This window comes from Anthonomus grandis, chromosome 20 (assembly GCF_022605725.1).
Source record: "Anthonomus grandis grandis chromosome 20, icAntGran1.3, whole genome shotgun sequence".
NCBI lineage: Eukaryota > Metazoa > Arthropoda > Insecta > Coleoptera > Curculionidae > Anthonomus > Anthonomus grandis.
In genome coordinates, this window is record NC_065565.1 from 7,219,426 (window position 1) to 7,234,505 (window position 15,080).

Consider the following 15,080-nt stretch of genomic DNA (forward strand, 5'->3'; position numbering starts at 1 on the left):
ACCTCACTTATCATAACTTTGATTTTTATTATTAAAACACTCGTATTGCAGTGAAAAACGAATTTTTATTAACATTATTAATTAATTAGGGCTTGAGAGCCGCCTATTAAAAATGATCCCGGCAGCTTGTCATTAGTGTCAGCAATCAGCTGTTCACTCCCTACTCCAGCTCTAGTCAAACGTCAATTGAGCTGTCAATGAACCTAACCTCGTCATTTCTGTCATTGCGTGTCCTAACCTCACTTATCATAACTTTGATTTTTATTATTAAAACACTTGTATTGCAGTGAAAAATCAATTTTTATTAACAACTAAAGCATTTTTTGCATATTAATTAATTCATTGCTTAGTTGAGTGTCTTTTCTATGAGTCCCCCAGCATGGCAACGTTCCATATAAGCGGATCAGCTGACTGGGAAGTTCCCGAAATTGGAGAGAGGCTGTGCCAAACTTTTGACCAGGTTCGTATTTAATAATTAATTAATTACCAAGAAAACGAACTTTGCCTCAAAATTTTGACACTCTCGACTCGACTGTCACACTCGCGCGTCATTTCAATAACATAAAAATTCACGTTCGATCGGCCTAAATCATGTTGTTGAGGCAAATCTCCAGGCACCTTCGTGCATCGTATAAACAACTATGCCCTTGTCGAGTACCGTTGCTGGGCCCCAACCATTTCTCCGACATAAGCCCAAACAAACCCTTAATAAACCCGGCAATAGAGAAAGGCTTTAAGTTTGACAATAACAACGATAGAGCCACCGCCATAAAGAACATGAAGTACTCGTTCCTGTTCCTCGGACTCTCCTTCACCACCATAGGCGGCTACATTATCATGGAGTACGGAAAACCCCCCAGGAATGACTTCGGAGAAGTCATCGAGGACGAGTATTCCCACTTGCCAATGTGGCAACAGTACCTCTACAGGGCCAGCAAGGAGGTCCAGAAGTTCGCTGTATTCATCCAGGAACCGTCCAGAGATAAGCTTCTTCCGGACCCCTTGCCTTATCCGTACTACCAGCCCCCTTACACTTTAGTGTTGGAGTTCACGGATGTATTGGCCCATCCGGAGTGGACCTACCAGACGGGCTGGAGGTTTAAAAAAAGACCGGGAGTGGATTATTTCCTGGAAAACTTGGCCGGATTGTATGAGATTGTTGTGTACACCTCTGAGCCCGGAATGACCATTTTCCCCGTTATCGAAGCCCTGGACTCAAAGGGGCTGATCTCGTATAAGTTGGTGAGGGACTCGACCCACTTCATCGAGGGCCACCACGTGAAAAACCTGAACAAACTCAACAGGGACCTGGATAAAGTGATAATGATCGACTGGAATTCGGACTCAGTAAAGTTCAATCGGGACAATCATTTTGTTCTCAACCGGTGGTTGGGTGCTGACGAGGACAGCACCCTCTATGAGTTAACGGGGTTCCTGAGGGCCATAGCACAGACCGATATACAGGATGTGCGGGAGGTTATAAAGTTTTACAAGCAGTTCGATGATCCTTTGACGGTTTTTAAGCAGAAACAGGCGGAGCTCTTGGAGGCTCAACAAAAGAGGCAGGAGAAGTCTGGGGGGGGGGCGCAGCCCCACGAGGCTGTCAAGAGGGTTTTCAGCACCATCTTGTAATTGTTTATAATAATTGTTATTAATCAATAAATTATGTTTGTTTGTAGGTAGGAGTGTATTTGTTGTTCTTGTTGTTGTATTTCAGGGAAAATCCAAGAAACTAAAGAGGAAATTGAGGCCAAAGGGGTCGAGGGAAGACAAGGAGGGTTTGCTCAATAAAAAGAGACAAAAAGTGGAGTCTATAAAGGTACCTGTGAGTACCAAAAAGAGGACAAATAATGGGGAAAGTACCCAAAAGAAGAAGCAGAAGATAAAACCCCTTAAAAATGCCTCAAACCCTCAAGGAATAAACGGGAAAATACTGAAAAAACGTAAAGAGCAACTGGACCAACTGAAGGAGCTTATAGCAAATAAAGTGGTGCCCAAAAAGGTACCAAACCTGAGGCAAAAAATGCTCTCGAAACTGAAGGGGGCCAGGTTCAGGTACCTGAACGAGCAAATGTACGGTTCGACCGGAAGAGAGGCGGCCCAATTGTTCCGGGAGGATCCGGGAGCGTTCGAGGCCTACCACGCGGGTTATAGGTTGCAGGTGAAAAAATGGCCGCTGAACCCCTTGGATAAGATCATCAAGTCCATTGGTAAAATGTAAGTATTTATTGAGGAAATTGGTTGTCTAACTAAAAGTGCTCTAAGTTTGGCAATTGTTGGTCTGCAATGACGGTTTTAGCCTCTAAATGGTCCTCGGGAGGTTCTTAAAGTAGTGTGAAAAAATTATTGAAATATTCCCGGTGGTTCCCGAGTTATGGCCGAAAATGTCCATTGATGTTTGAAAATTTTGGTGTTTCAGTATTTGGACCTTGATGGACGAAATTGCCTCTAACTCAAAGAGTTTTTGAGGTACCAGAATCGTTTTGGTATGGAATTGTTCGGAAAGAAACACACTTTCTTGCACTAAAACCCTTTTTATCGAGTTCCAATTATTTCTCAAAATATTAACCAGAAAAGTGAGAATTTACTAAGAAAATTGTCAAAAAAATATGCCTCAACCAAAAATGCCATAACTTTTGAAATTTCCAGTATAGGGCGACGTTTTTACCCTCAAATCCATCCTCAGGAATCTTATTTTGTTACAGTGAAAAAATTATTAAAATATTCCCAGTGGTTCCAGAGTTATGACCGAAAATGTCCACCGAGGCATAAAAATCTTGATGTTGCAAATTTGGCGACTCTTGGACCTTGAGGGACAAAATCGCCTCTAACTCAAAGAGTTTTTGAGGTACAAGAATCGTTTTGGTATGGATTTGTTCGGAAAGAAACACACTTTCTTGCACTAAAACCCTTTTAATCGAGTTCCAATTATTTCTCAAAATATTAACCAGAAAAGTGGGAATTTACTAAGGAAATTGATAAAAAAACATGCCTCAACCAAAAGTTCTATAACTTTTGAATTTTTTTGTCTACATCGATGTTTTTACCCTCAAATCCATTCTCAGGAATCCCATTATACTGTTGTGAAAAAATTATGAAAATATTTCGAGTGGTTCCCAAGTTATACCCAAAAATGTCCAGTGGTACCTAAAAATCTTGGTGTTACAATATGAGTATGAGAAGCTCAAATTTGGTCGGTCTTGGACCTTGAGGGACAAAATCGCCTCTAACTCAAAGAGTTTTTGAGGTACAAAAACCGTTTTGGTATGGAATGATTGGGAAAGAAACACACTTTCTTGCACTAAAACCCTTTTAATCGAGTTCCAATTATTTCTCAAAATATTAACCAGAAAAGTGAGAATTTACTAAGAAAATTGATAAAAAAACATGCCTCAACCAAAAGTTCTATAACTTTTCAAATTTTTTGCCTAAATCGGCGTTTTTACCCTCAAATCCATCCTCAGGAATCCCATTATACTGTTGTGAAAAAAATTTGAAAATATTTCAAGTGGTTCTCAAGTTATACCCAAAAATGTCCAGTGGTAAATAAAAATCTTGGTGTTGCAATATGAGTATGAAAAGCTCAAATTCGGTCGGTCTTGGACCTTGAGGGACAAAATTGCCTCTAACTCAAAGAGTTTTTGAGGTACGAGAATCGTTTTGGTATGGAATTGTTGGGGAAGAAACACACTTTCTTGCACTAGAAACCTTTTAATCGAGTTCCAATTATTTCTCAAAATATTAACCAGAAAAGTGAGAATTTGCAAAGGAAATTGATAAAAAAACATGCCTCACCCAAAAGTTCTATAACTTTTGAAATTTTTTGTCTACATCGACGTTTTTACCCTCAAATCCATCCTCAGGAATCCCATTATATTGTTGTGAAAAAATTATCAAAATATTTCAAGTGGTTCCCAAGTTATACCCAAAAATGTCCAGTGGTACCTAAAAATCTTGGTGTTGCAATATGAGTATGAAAAGCTCAAATTTGGTCGGTCTTGGACTTTGAGGGACAAAATTGCCTCTAACTCAAAGAGTTTTTGAGGTACAAAAACCGTTTTGGTATGGAATTGTTCGGAAAGAAACACACTTTCTTGCACTAAAACCCTTTTAATCGAGTTCCAATTATTTCTCAAAATATTAACCAGAAAAGTGGGAATTTACTAAGGAAATTGATAAAAAAACATGCCTCAACCAAAAGTTCCATAACTTTTGAAATTTTTTGTCTAGATCGACGTTTTTACCCTCAAATCCATCCTCAGGAATCCCATTATATTGTTGTGAAAAAATTATCAAAATATTTCAAGTGGTTCTCAAGTTATACCCAAAAATGTCCAGTGGTACCTAAAAATCTTGTTGTTGGAATATGGGTATGAAAAGCTCAAATTTGGTCGGTCTTGGACCTTGAGGGACAAAATTGCCTCTAACTCAAAGAGTTTTTGAGGTACAAAAACCGTTTTGGTATGGAACTGTTGGAAAAGAAACACAGTTTCTTGTGCAGAAACCCTTTTAATCCAGTTCCAATTATTTCTTAAAATCTTGTCAAGGAAAGTGAGAATTTACTAAGAAAATTGTCAAAAAAATATGCCTCAACCAAAAGTTTCATAACTTTTGAAATTTCTTGTCTAAATCGCCGTTTTTACCCTCAAATCCATCCTCAGGAATCCCATTATATAGTTGTGAAAAAACTATCAAAATATTTCAAGTGGTTCCCAAGTTATACCCAAAAATGTCCAGTGGTACCTAAAAATCTTGGTGTTGCAATATGAGTATGAAAAGCTCAAATTTGGTCGGTCTTGGACCTTGAGGGACAAAATTGCCTCTAACTCAAAGAGTTTTTGAGGTACAAAAACCGTTTTGGTATGGAACTGTTGGAAAAGAAACACAGTTTCTTGTGCAGAAACCCTTTTAATCCAGTTCCAATTATTTCTTAAAATCTTGTCAAGGAAAGTGAGAATTTACTAAGAAAATTGTCAAAAAAATATGCCTCAACCAAAAGTTTCATAACTTTTGAAATTTCTTGTCTAAATCGCCGTTTTTACCCTCAAATCCATCCTCAGGAATCCCATTATATAGTTGTGAAAAAACTATCAAAATATTTCAAGTGGTTCCCAAGTTATACCCAAAAATGTCCAGTGGTACCTAAAAATCTTGGTGTTGCAATATGAGTATGAAAAGCTCAAATTTGGTCGGTCTTGGACTTTGAGGGACAAAATTGCCTCTAACTCAAAGAGTTTTTGAGGTACAAAAACCGTTTTGGTATGGAATTGTTCGGAAAGAAACACACTTTCTTGCACTAAAACCCTTTTAATCGAGTTCCAATTATTTCTCAAAATATTAACCAGAAAAGTGGGAATTTACTAAGGAAATTGATAAAAAAACATGCCTCAACCAAAAGTTCCATAACTTTTGAAATTTTTTGTCTAGATCGACGTTTTTACCCTCAAATCCATCCTCAGGAATCCCATTATATTGTTGTGAAAAAATTATCAAAATATTTCAAGTGGTTCTCAAGTTATACCCAAAAATGTCCAGTGGTACCTAAAAATCTTGTTGTTGGAATATGGGTATGAAAAGCTCAAATTTGGTCGGTCTTGGACCTTGAGGGACAAAATTGCCTCTAACTCAAAGAGTTTTTGAGGTACAAAAACCGTTTTGGTATGGAACTGTTGGAAAAGAAACACAGTTTCTTGTGCAGAAACCCTTTTAATCCAGTTCCAATTATTTCTTAAAATCTTGTCAAGGAAAGTGAGAATTTACTAAGAAAATTGTCAAAAAAATATGCCTCAACCAAAAGTTTCATAACTTTTGAAATTTCTTGTCTAAATCGCCGTTTTTACCCTCAAATCCATCCTCAGGAATCCCATTATATAGTTGTGAAAAAACTATCAAAATATTTCAAGTGGTTCCCAAGTTATACCCAAAAATGTCCAGTGGTACCTAAAAATCTTGGTGTTGCAATATGAGTATGAAAAGCTCAAATTTGGTCGGTCTTGGACCTTGAGGGACAAAATTGCCTCTAACTCAAAGAGTTTTTGAGGTACAAAAACCGTTTTGGTATGGAACTGTTGGAAAAGAAACACAGTTTCTTGTGCAGAAACCCTTTTAATCCAGTTCCAATTATTTCTTAAAATCTTGTCAAGGAAAGTGAGAATTTACTAAGAAAATTGTCAAAAAAATATGCCTCAACCAAAAGTTTCATAACTTTTGAAATTTCTTGTCTAAATCGCCGTTTTTACCCTCAAATCCATCCTCAGGAATCCCATTATATAGTTGTGAAAAAACTATCAAAATATTTCAAGTGGTTCCCAAGTTATACCCAAAAATGTCCAGTGGTACCTAAAAATCTTGGTGTTGCAATATGAGTATGAAAAGCTCAAATTTGGTCGGTCTTGGACTTTGAGGGACAAAATTGCCTCTAACTCAAAGAGTTTTTGAGGTACAAAAACCGTTTTGGTATGGAATTGTTCGGAAAGAAACACACTTTCTTGCACTAAAACCCTTTTAATCGAGTTCCAATTATTTCTCAAAATATTAACCAGAAAAGTGGGAATTTACTAAGGAAATTGATAAAAAAACATGCCTCAACCAAAAGTTCCATAACTTTTGAAATTTTTTGTCTAGATCGACGTTTTTACCCTCAAATCCATCCTCAGGAATCCCATTATATTGTTGTGAAAAAATTATCAAAATATTTCAAGTGGTTCTCAAGTTATACCCAAAAATGTCCAGTGGTACCTAAAAATCTTGTTGTTGGAATATGGGTATGAAAAGCTCAAATTTGGTCGGTCTTGGACCTTGAGGGACAAAATTGCCTCTAACTCAAAGAGTTTTTGAGGTACAAAAACCGTTTTGGTATGGAACTGTTGGAAAAGAAACACAGTTTCTTGTGCAGAAACCCTTTTAATCCAGTTCCAATTATTTCTTAAAATCTTGTCAAGGAAAGTGAGAATTTACTAAGAAAATTGTCAAAAAAATATGCCTCAACCAAAAGTTTCATAACTTTTGAAATTTCTTGTCTAAATCGCCGTTTTTACCCTCAAATCCATCCTCAGGAATCCCATTATATAGTTGTGAAAAAACTATCAAAATATTTCAAGTGGTTCCCAAGTTATACCCAAAAATGTCCAGTGGTACCTAAAAATCTTGGTGTTGCAATATGAGTATGAAAAGCTCAAATTTGGTCGGTCTTGGACCTTGAGGGACAAAATTGCCTCTAACTCAAAGGGTTTTTGAGGCACAAAAACCGTTTTGGTATGGATTTGTTGGAAAAGAAACACACTTTCTTGCACTAAAACCCTTTTTATCGAGTTCCAATTATTTCTTAAAATATTCACCAGAAAAGTAAGAATTTACTAAGGAAATTGATAAAAAAAATGTATCAACCAAAAGTGCCATAACTTTTGAAATTTTTTTGTCTAGATCGACGTTTTTACCCACAAATCCATCCTCAAGAATCCTATTATATTGCTGTGAAAAAATTATCAAAATATTTCAAGTGGTTCTCAAGTTATACCCAAAAATGTCCAGTGGTACCTAAAAATCATGGTGTTACAATATGAGTATGAAAAGCTCAAATTTGGTCGATCTTGGACCTTGAGGGACCAAATTGCCTCTAACTCAAAGGGTTTTTGAGGTACAAAAACTTTTTTGGTATGGATTTGTTGGAAAAGAAACACAGTCTCTTGCATTAAAACCCTTTTAATCCAGTTCCAATTATTTCTCAAAATATTAACCAGAAAAGTGGGAATTTACTAAGAAAATTGATAAAAAAACATGCCTCAACCAAAAATTCCATAACTTTTGAAATTTTTTGTCTAGATCGACGTTTTTACCCTCAAATCCATCCTCAGGAATCCCATTATATTGTTGTGAAAAAATTATTAAAATATTTCAAGTGGTTCTCAAGTTATACCCAAAAATGTTCAGTGGTACCTAAAAATCTTGGTGTAGCAATATGAGTATGAAAAGCTCAAATTTGGTCGGTCTTGGACCTTGAGGGACAAAATCGCCTCTAACTCAAAGAGTTTTTGAGGTATAAAAACCGTTTTGGTATGGAATTGTTGGGAAAGAAACACACTTTCTTATTCAAAACCCCTTTTAATCGAGTTCCATTTATTTCTCAAAATATTAACCAGAAAAGTGAGAATTTACTAAGGAAATTGATAAAAAAACATGCCTCAACCAAAAGTTCCATAACTTTTGAAATTTTTTGTCTAGATCGACGTTTTTACCCTCAAATCCATCCTCAGGAATCCCATTATACTGTTGTGAAAAAATTATCAAAATATTTCAAGTGGTTCCCAAGTTATACCCAAAAATGTCCAGTGGTACCTAAAAATCTTGGTGTTGCAATATGAGTATGAAAAGCTCAAATTTGGTCGGTCTTGGACCTTGAGGGACAAAATCGCCTCTAACTCAAAGAGTTTTTGAGGTACAAAAACCGTTTTGGTATGGATTTGTTGGAAAAGAAACACAGTTTCTTGCAATAAAACCCTTTTAATCCAGTTCCAATTATTTCTTAAAATCTTGTCAAGGAAAGTGAGAATTTACTAAGAAAATTGTCAAAAAAATATGCCTCAACCAAAAGTGCCATAACTTCCAAAATTTTTTGTCTAGGACGACGTTTTTGCTCTCAAATCCATCCTCAGGAATCCCATTATATTATAGTAAAAAAATTATTAAAATATTCCCAGTGGTTCCCGAGTTATGACCAAAAATGTCCACTTTGAAGCAACTTTTAGACTATTTTTGGTAAAAAAATTATAACTTAAAAAATATTAGTCCAATTAACTCACAACCTTCTCGCATCGATTGGCAACAGATCCCTTAACAATCACAAAAAGTTCCAAGTAAATTGCTCCTGATCTTGAATTCCTTACGAACCCTCAAAGTCAAAAATTAACAAAACAAACGTGCCCCGACCAAAACCGCCATAACTCCCGCAATTTCCGCTCTAGCGCGACGTTTCTACCCTCAAAACAATCCTCAAGAACCCCATAAAAAAATTACACGCGAATTTCAGGAGCAAATCGCTGGTCGTAGCCGACTTCGGGTGCGGCGACGCCAAACTGTCAAAGTCGCTCGAGCAAACCGTACATTCGTTCGACCTGGTGGCCTCGAACGAGCTCGTGGTCGCTTGCGACATGTCAAAGGTGCCTTTGGAAAACTCCTCGGTGGACATCGCCGTCTTTTGTTTATCTCTGATGGGTACCAACTTGAAGGATTACTTGCTGGAGGCCAACAGGGTGTTGAAAAAGGGGTGAGGAGGAGGAGGGGGGAGTGGTTCCGTTGTGTGGTTCTTTAGTTAATTAATTTTTTTTTTAGGGGTTTGTTAAAAGTGGCAGAGGTGGAGAGTCGGTTCCGGGACGTGCAAGGGTTCCTGCGGGACTGCGAGGCCTTCGGGTTCAAGAAAACCTGGATGGACCTCTCCCGTAATTTGTTCTATTTCATCGACTTTAAGAAGGAGCGCGACTGCGTTAAAGAGAGAAAGAGACTGCCCGACGTCGAGTTACTTCCTTGTTTATATAAAAAGAGATAGCGATAATAATGAATGAATAAAACGAGTGTCAATAGTACAAAGGCTCCTTATTTAATTAATTAATTAATTAAAATAAATTAAATACTTAACTTGATTGACGGGTTCTGGACATGTCCGCCCCTTCCAGGACGTCCTCCGCCTCCTCCCTAAGGTTCTCCACCTTTTCCAGTAAAATCATCTGCAAAGAGAAATTCACTTCCGGTATAGTGCGGACGACACCGCAATAATTCCGGAAATGTAAAAATTACGACGACTTTCTCTCTCTCTCTCTCTTTGTTTTTTATTACGCTTTCTCTCTCTTGTCAAGTCAATAGACATGGCCTCAAGTTAAAGAGAGAGAACTGAACGTTCGTTTGTCCGACCGGTATATATTGTGTCCTGAGGGTTGTCTAAGTTAGACGGAGGGGGTAATTGATGAGATTTAATTGCGGGAAATTTGAAATTGTTCGATTATTCCGGGCTTTTGGGGGCCTTGAAAGAGGTTTACTATGTATGAAGCAAAAGTGTTGTAACTCGTGAAATTTTTACCCTAGAACGACGTTTTTACCCTCAAATCCATCCTCAGGAACGTCGTTATATTGCTGTGAAAAAATTATGAAAATATTCGCAGTGGTTCCCGAGTTATACCCGAAAATGTCCAGTTCTTGTAAAAAAAATTGTAACTTAAAAAATATTGGACCAATTTACTTAAAACCTTCTCGCATCAATTCGTAATAGATCTCGTTATAATTACAAAAAGTTTCAAGTAAATTGCTCTTGATTTGAATTTTTTATGATTTTTTAAAGTGTGATTACAATAATTCTTGAACTGTTTTTGCTAAAAAATTCATAACTTAAAAAATATTGGACCAATTTATTTACAACCTTCTCGCATCGATTCGCAATAGATCTCGTTATTATTACAAGAAGTTTCAAGTAAATCGCTCTTGATTTGAATTTTTTATGAATTTTTAAAGTTGGATTACAATAATTCTTGCACTGTTTTTGTTAAAAAATTCATAACTTAAAAAATATTGGACCAATTTATTTACAACCTTCTCGCATCGATTCGCAATAGATCTCGTTATTATTACAAGAAGTTTCAAGTAAATTGCTCTTGATTTGAATTTTTTATGAATTTTTAAAGTTGGATTACAATAATTTTTGGACTGTTTTAGTTAAAAAATTCATAACTTAAAAAATATTGGACCAATTTACTTACAATCTTCTCGAGTCGATTCGCAATAGATCTTGTTATAATTACAAGAAGTTTCAAGTAAATTGCTCTTGATTTGAATTTTTTATGAATTTTTAAAGTTGGATTACAATAATTTTTGGACTGTTTTAGTTAAAAAATTCATAACTTAAAAAATATTGGACCAATTTACTTACAATCTTCTCGAGTCGATTCGCAATAGATCTTGTTATAATTACAAGAAGTTTCACGTAAATTGCTCTTGATTTGAATTTTTTATGAATTTTTAAAGTTGGATTACATAAATTTTTGGACTGTCTTTGTTAAAAAATTCATAACTTAAAAATTAATGGACCAATTTACTTAAAACCTTCTCGCATCGATTCGCAATAGATCTCGTTATAATTACAAAAAGTTTCAAGTAAATCGCTTTTGATTTGAATTTTTTATGAATTTTTAAAGTTGGATTACAATAATTTTTGAACTGTTTTTGTTAAAAAATTCATAACTTAAAAAATATTGGACCAATTTACTTACAACCTTCTCGCATCGATTCGCAATAGATCTCGTTATAATTATAAGAAGTTTCAAGTAAATTGCTCTTGATTTGATTTTTTTATGAATTTTTAAAGTTGGATTACATAAATTTTTGGACTGTTTTAGTTAAAAAATTCATAACTTAAAAAATATTGGACCAATTTACTTACAACCTTCTCGGATCGATTGGCAATAGATCTCGTTATAATTACAAGAAGTTTCAAGTAAATCGCTCTTGATTTGAATTTTTTATGAATTTTTAAAGTTGGATTACAATAATTCTTGGACTGTTTTTGTTAAAAAATTCATAACCTAAAAAATATGGGACCAATTTATTTACAACCTTCTCGCATCGATTCGCAATAGATCTCGTTATAATTACGAAAAGTTTCCAGTAAATTGCTCTTGATTTGAATTTTTTATGAATTTTTAAAGTTGGATTACAATAATTTTTGGACTGTTTTAGTTAAAAAATTCATAACTTAAAAAATATTGGACCAATTTACTTACAACTTTCTCGCCTCGATTCGCAATAGATCTCTTTATAATTACAAGAAGTTTCAAGTAAATCGCTCTTGATTTGAATTTTTTATGAATTTTTAAAGTTGGATTACAATAATTCTTGGACTGTTTTTGTTAAAAAATTCATAACCTAAAAAATATGGGACCAATTTATTTACAACCTTCTCGCATCGATTCGCAATAGATCTCGTTATAATTACGAAAAGTTTCCAGTAAATTGCTCTTGATTTGAATTTTTTATGAATTTTTAAAGTTGGATTACATAAATTTTTGGACTGTTTTAGTTAAAAAATTCATAACTTAAAAAATATTGGACCAATTTACTTACAACCTTCTCGGATCGATTGGCAATAGATCTCGTTATAATTACAAGAAGTTTCAAGTAAATCGCTCTTGATTTGAATTTTTTATGAATTTTTAAAGTTGGATTACAATAATTCTTGGACTGTTTTTGTTAAAAAATTCATAACCTAAAAAATATGGGACCAATTTATTTACAACCTTCTCGCATCGATTCGCAATAGATCTCGTTATAATTACGAAAAGTTTCCAGTAAATTGCTCTTGATTTGAATTTTTTATGAATTTTTAAAGTTGGATTACAATAATTTTTGGACTGTTTTTGTTAAAAAATTCATAACTTAAAAAATATTGGACCAATTTACTTACAACTTTCTCGCCTCGATTCGCAATAGATCTCTTTATAATTACAAGAAGTTTCAAGTAAATTGCTCTTGATTTAAATTTTTTTGAATTTTTAAAGTTGGATTTCAATAATTTTTGGACTGTTTTTGTTAAAAAATTCATAACTTAAAAAATATTGGACCAATTTACTTACAACTTTCTCGCCTCGATTCGCAATAGATCTCTTTATAATTACAAGAAGTTTCAAGTAAATTGCTCTTGATTTGATTTTTTTATGAATTTTTAAAGTTGGATTACAATAATTTTTGCACTGTTTTTGTTAAATTTAACTTTAAAAATTCACAAAAAATTCAAATCAAGAGCAATTTACTTGAAACTTCTTGTAAACATAAAGAGATCTATTGCTAATCGATCCGAGAAGGTCGCAAGTTAATTGGTCCATTAGTTTTTAAGTAACAATTTTTTTTTACAAGCGACACTTCAACTTAGTACATTGACATTTAATGCCCCGACCAAAAAAGTCATAACTTCCGGAATTTTCACTCTAGAACGACGTTTCTACCCTCAAATCCATCCTCCGGAATCTCTTAACGTTACCGTAAAAAAATCACGACCGTATCCCAAGCGGTTCCCGAGTTACACCCAAAAATGTCCACTAATGCCAAAAAAATCATCATCGATAAAAAGAGACCTTGAACAACCTCGAAATCCACTCAAAAAATGACAAGCTAGAGAGAGAGAGAGAGAATTTTGAGACCTAATTGTGCACTCCAGACCTTAGTTTGCCCCAGGTGTAGAAGACAAGAGAAGATGAAGAAATAAAGGTAAGTACTTACCTTTGCCGCTGCAATTAACTGCCCAGCAGTTCTCCTGGACATATACTCGACCTTCTCGACCAGTTCGTTAACGTTCGCCTTCGCGATACTCTGGATTTGCTTGTAACCAGCGGCGTACAATTGTTTGGCGCGACTCTTGGGGGGGGGGGGGGCAAAACAGATTTTAGATTATGACGATTCCTCAAAGTCTTAAGGCGCGTGCGTATACCTGTTTGACAGCCGGCAGTTCCATCAAGGGGGCCAACTCTTTGATGCAACAGTGCGACAACCTTTGACTCATCCCCTTGAGCAGATGACCGAAGGCCCAAAACTCGTCTAATTGCTCGCAAAAGTTGACAACGTTGGAGGCGAACGTCGCAGAGGAGGTCATCAGGTTCTGCACTATCCCCCTGTTGATCTTCGATAAAGGGAGAGCGTTTTAGACATTTAGGACCTCCCCAAGAACCGACCGCTCCTTACCTGATACTTTTCGGAGACCTTAAAGACCGGCGTTTCGTTCCACAGGTCGTACAACATCAGGGTGACATAGAAACGGTTCAGGACCTTTTCGGAGATTTGCTGCAAGAACGTATTCGAATGAATTAAAGGGGGACCAGGGGGGAGGGGGAGGGGGGTTTGAAAGTACCTTGGAGACTTTACCGGTGGCCATTTTGACGACCACGCCCTCGTCGAAACCCAAGACGCGGGCGGTCTGCAGCTCCTTTTCGTTCAAGTGGGTCAGCTGCAACGAGAGCGAGAAAGAGGGAAGGTTTGTTAAAAAAAAAAAGAAATAATGTGGCACAGTGGAATAATCGACCGTTTAGTGATCTATGTGGGGTCCGAAGGTTCATCTGGGCAACTGTGTTTGAATGGCTAAAGGAGACAACTGGGGAGGGAAGCCTTGATGTTTGGGATTAAGAGTGATTTTGTCATAACTCCCTTAATTTCCCACCGATTTCCATGGAAATTGGGTCATTGGAAAGGATTTTTAATTCTAAACAAATAATGTATCTATAAAAAATTTCATTACTCCAATAGTTTCCTAGTTAATAAATAATGAAGAAAAACTTAACGGGAATAAAGTGTTTTTTGGCCATAACTCCCTTAATTTCCCACCGATTTCCGTGGAAATTGGGTCATTGGAAAGGATTTTTAATTCTAAACAAATAATGTTTCTATAAAAAAATTCATGACTCCAATAGTTTCCTAGTTAATAATTAATGAAGAAAAATTTAACGGGAATAAAGTGTTTTTTGGCCATAACTCCCTTAATTTTCCACCGATTTTCATGGAAATTGAGTCATTGGAAAGGATTTTTAATTCTAAACAAATAATGTATCTATAAAAAAATTCATGACTCCAATAGTTTCCTAGTTAATAAATAATGAAGAAAAATTTAACGGGAATAAAGTGTTTTTTTGCCATAACTCCCTTAATTTCCCACCGATTTTCATGGAAATTGGGTCATTGAAAAGGATTTTTAATTCTAAACAAATAATGTATCTATAAAAAATTTCATTACTCTAATAGTTTCCTAGTTAATAATTAATGAAGAAAAATTTAACGGGAATAAAGTGTTTTGGCGATAACTCCCTTAATTTCCCACCGATTTTCATGGAAATTGGGTCATTGAAAAGGATTTTTAATTCTAAACAAATAATGTATCTATAAAAAATTTCATTACTCTAATAGTTTCCTAGTTAATAATTAATGAAGAAAAATTTAACGGGAATAAAGTGTTTTGGCGATAACTCCCTTAATTTCCCACCGATTTTCATGGAAATTGGGTCATTGAAAAGGATTTTTAATTCTAAACAAATAATGTATCTATAAAAAATTTCATTACT

The 15,080-nt window shown here is 35.4% G+C and overlaps 4 protein-coding genes across 5 annotated transcripts in view; 2 read left to right on the top strand and 2 right to left on the bottom strand.

The window, feature by feature from the left end:
- LOC126747863 (uncharacterized) overlaps positions 1–9,686 on the bottom strand; it is a 97,679-nt gene extending 87,993 nt beyond the window's left edge. Inside the window, exon 1 of the mRNA XM_050456772.1 lies at positions 9,632–9,686. The gene's annotated coding sequence lies outside the window, so the exon portion shown is untranslated. The remainder of the gene's footprint in view (positions 1–9,631) is intronic.
- On the top strand, positions 207–9,582 carry LOC126747868 (uncharacterized). The gene is made up of 4 exons (XM_050456784.1): positions 207–460; positions 1,718–2,217; positions 9,026–9,262; positions 9,328–9,582. Exons 1-4 carry the CDS (start codon positions 380–382, stop codon positions 9,539–9,541), a joined length of 1,032 nt encoding a protein of 343 aa, XP_050312741.1. The 5' UTR covers positions 207–379; the 3' UTR covers positions 9,542–9,582.
- LOC126747867 (mitochondrial import inner membrane translocase subunit TIM50-C-like) lies at positions 439–1,678 on the top strand. Its single transcript, XM_050456783.1, has one exon. The coding sequence runs from the start codon at positions 592–594 to the stop codon at positions 1,630–1,632; it is 1,041 nt and encodes a 346-aa protein (XP_050312740.1). The 5' UTR covers positions 439–591; the 3' UTR covers positions 1,633–1,678.
- Positions 9,572–15,080, bottom strand: part of LOC126747858 (helicase POLQ-like) — a 34,946-nt gene continuing 29,437 nt past the window's right edge. For both annotated transcript variants that reach the window (XM_050456761.1, XM_050456762.1), the window contains 5 exons: positions 13,880–13,975; positions 13,714–13,812; positions 13,463–13,651; positions 13,255–13,389; positions 9,572–9,719 (listed from right to left, as the gene is read on the bottom strand). In XM_050456761.1, the coding sequence (XP_050312718.1) occupies positions 9,627–9,719; positions 13,255–13,389; positions 13,463–13,651; positions 13,714–13,812; positions 13,880–13,975 (612 nt within the window). In that variant the 3' untranslated portion in view covers positions 9,572–9,626. The remainder of the gene's footprint in view (positions 9,720–13,254; positions 13,390–13,462; positions 13,652–13,713; positions 13,813–13,879; positions 13,976–15,080) is intronic.

Excerpts from the sequence above, each read along its gene's own strand:
- LOC126747868 (XM_050456784.1), top strand. The coding sequence starts at position 380 with ATGGCAACGTTCCATATAAGCGGATCAGCTGACTGGGAAGTTCCCGAA. Across the intron at positions 2,218-9,025 it reads ATCAAGTCCATTGGTAAAAT|GAGCAAATCGCTGGTCGTAG; the intron begins GTAAGTATTTAT and ends CGCGAATTTCAG. Across the intron at positions 9,263-9,327 it reads AACAGGGTGTTGAAAAAGGG|GGGTTTGTTAAAAGTGGCAG; the intron begins GTGAGGAGGAGG and ends TTTTTTTTTTAG.
- LOC126747867 (XM_050456783.1), top strand. The coding sequence starts at position 592 with ATGTTGTTGAGGCAAATCTCCAGGCACCTTCGTGCATCGTATAAACAA.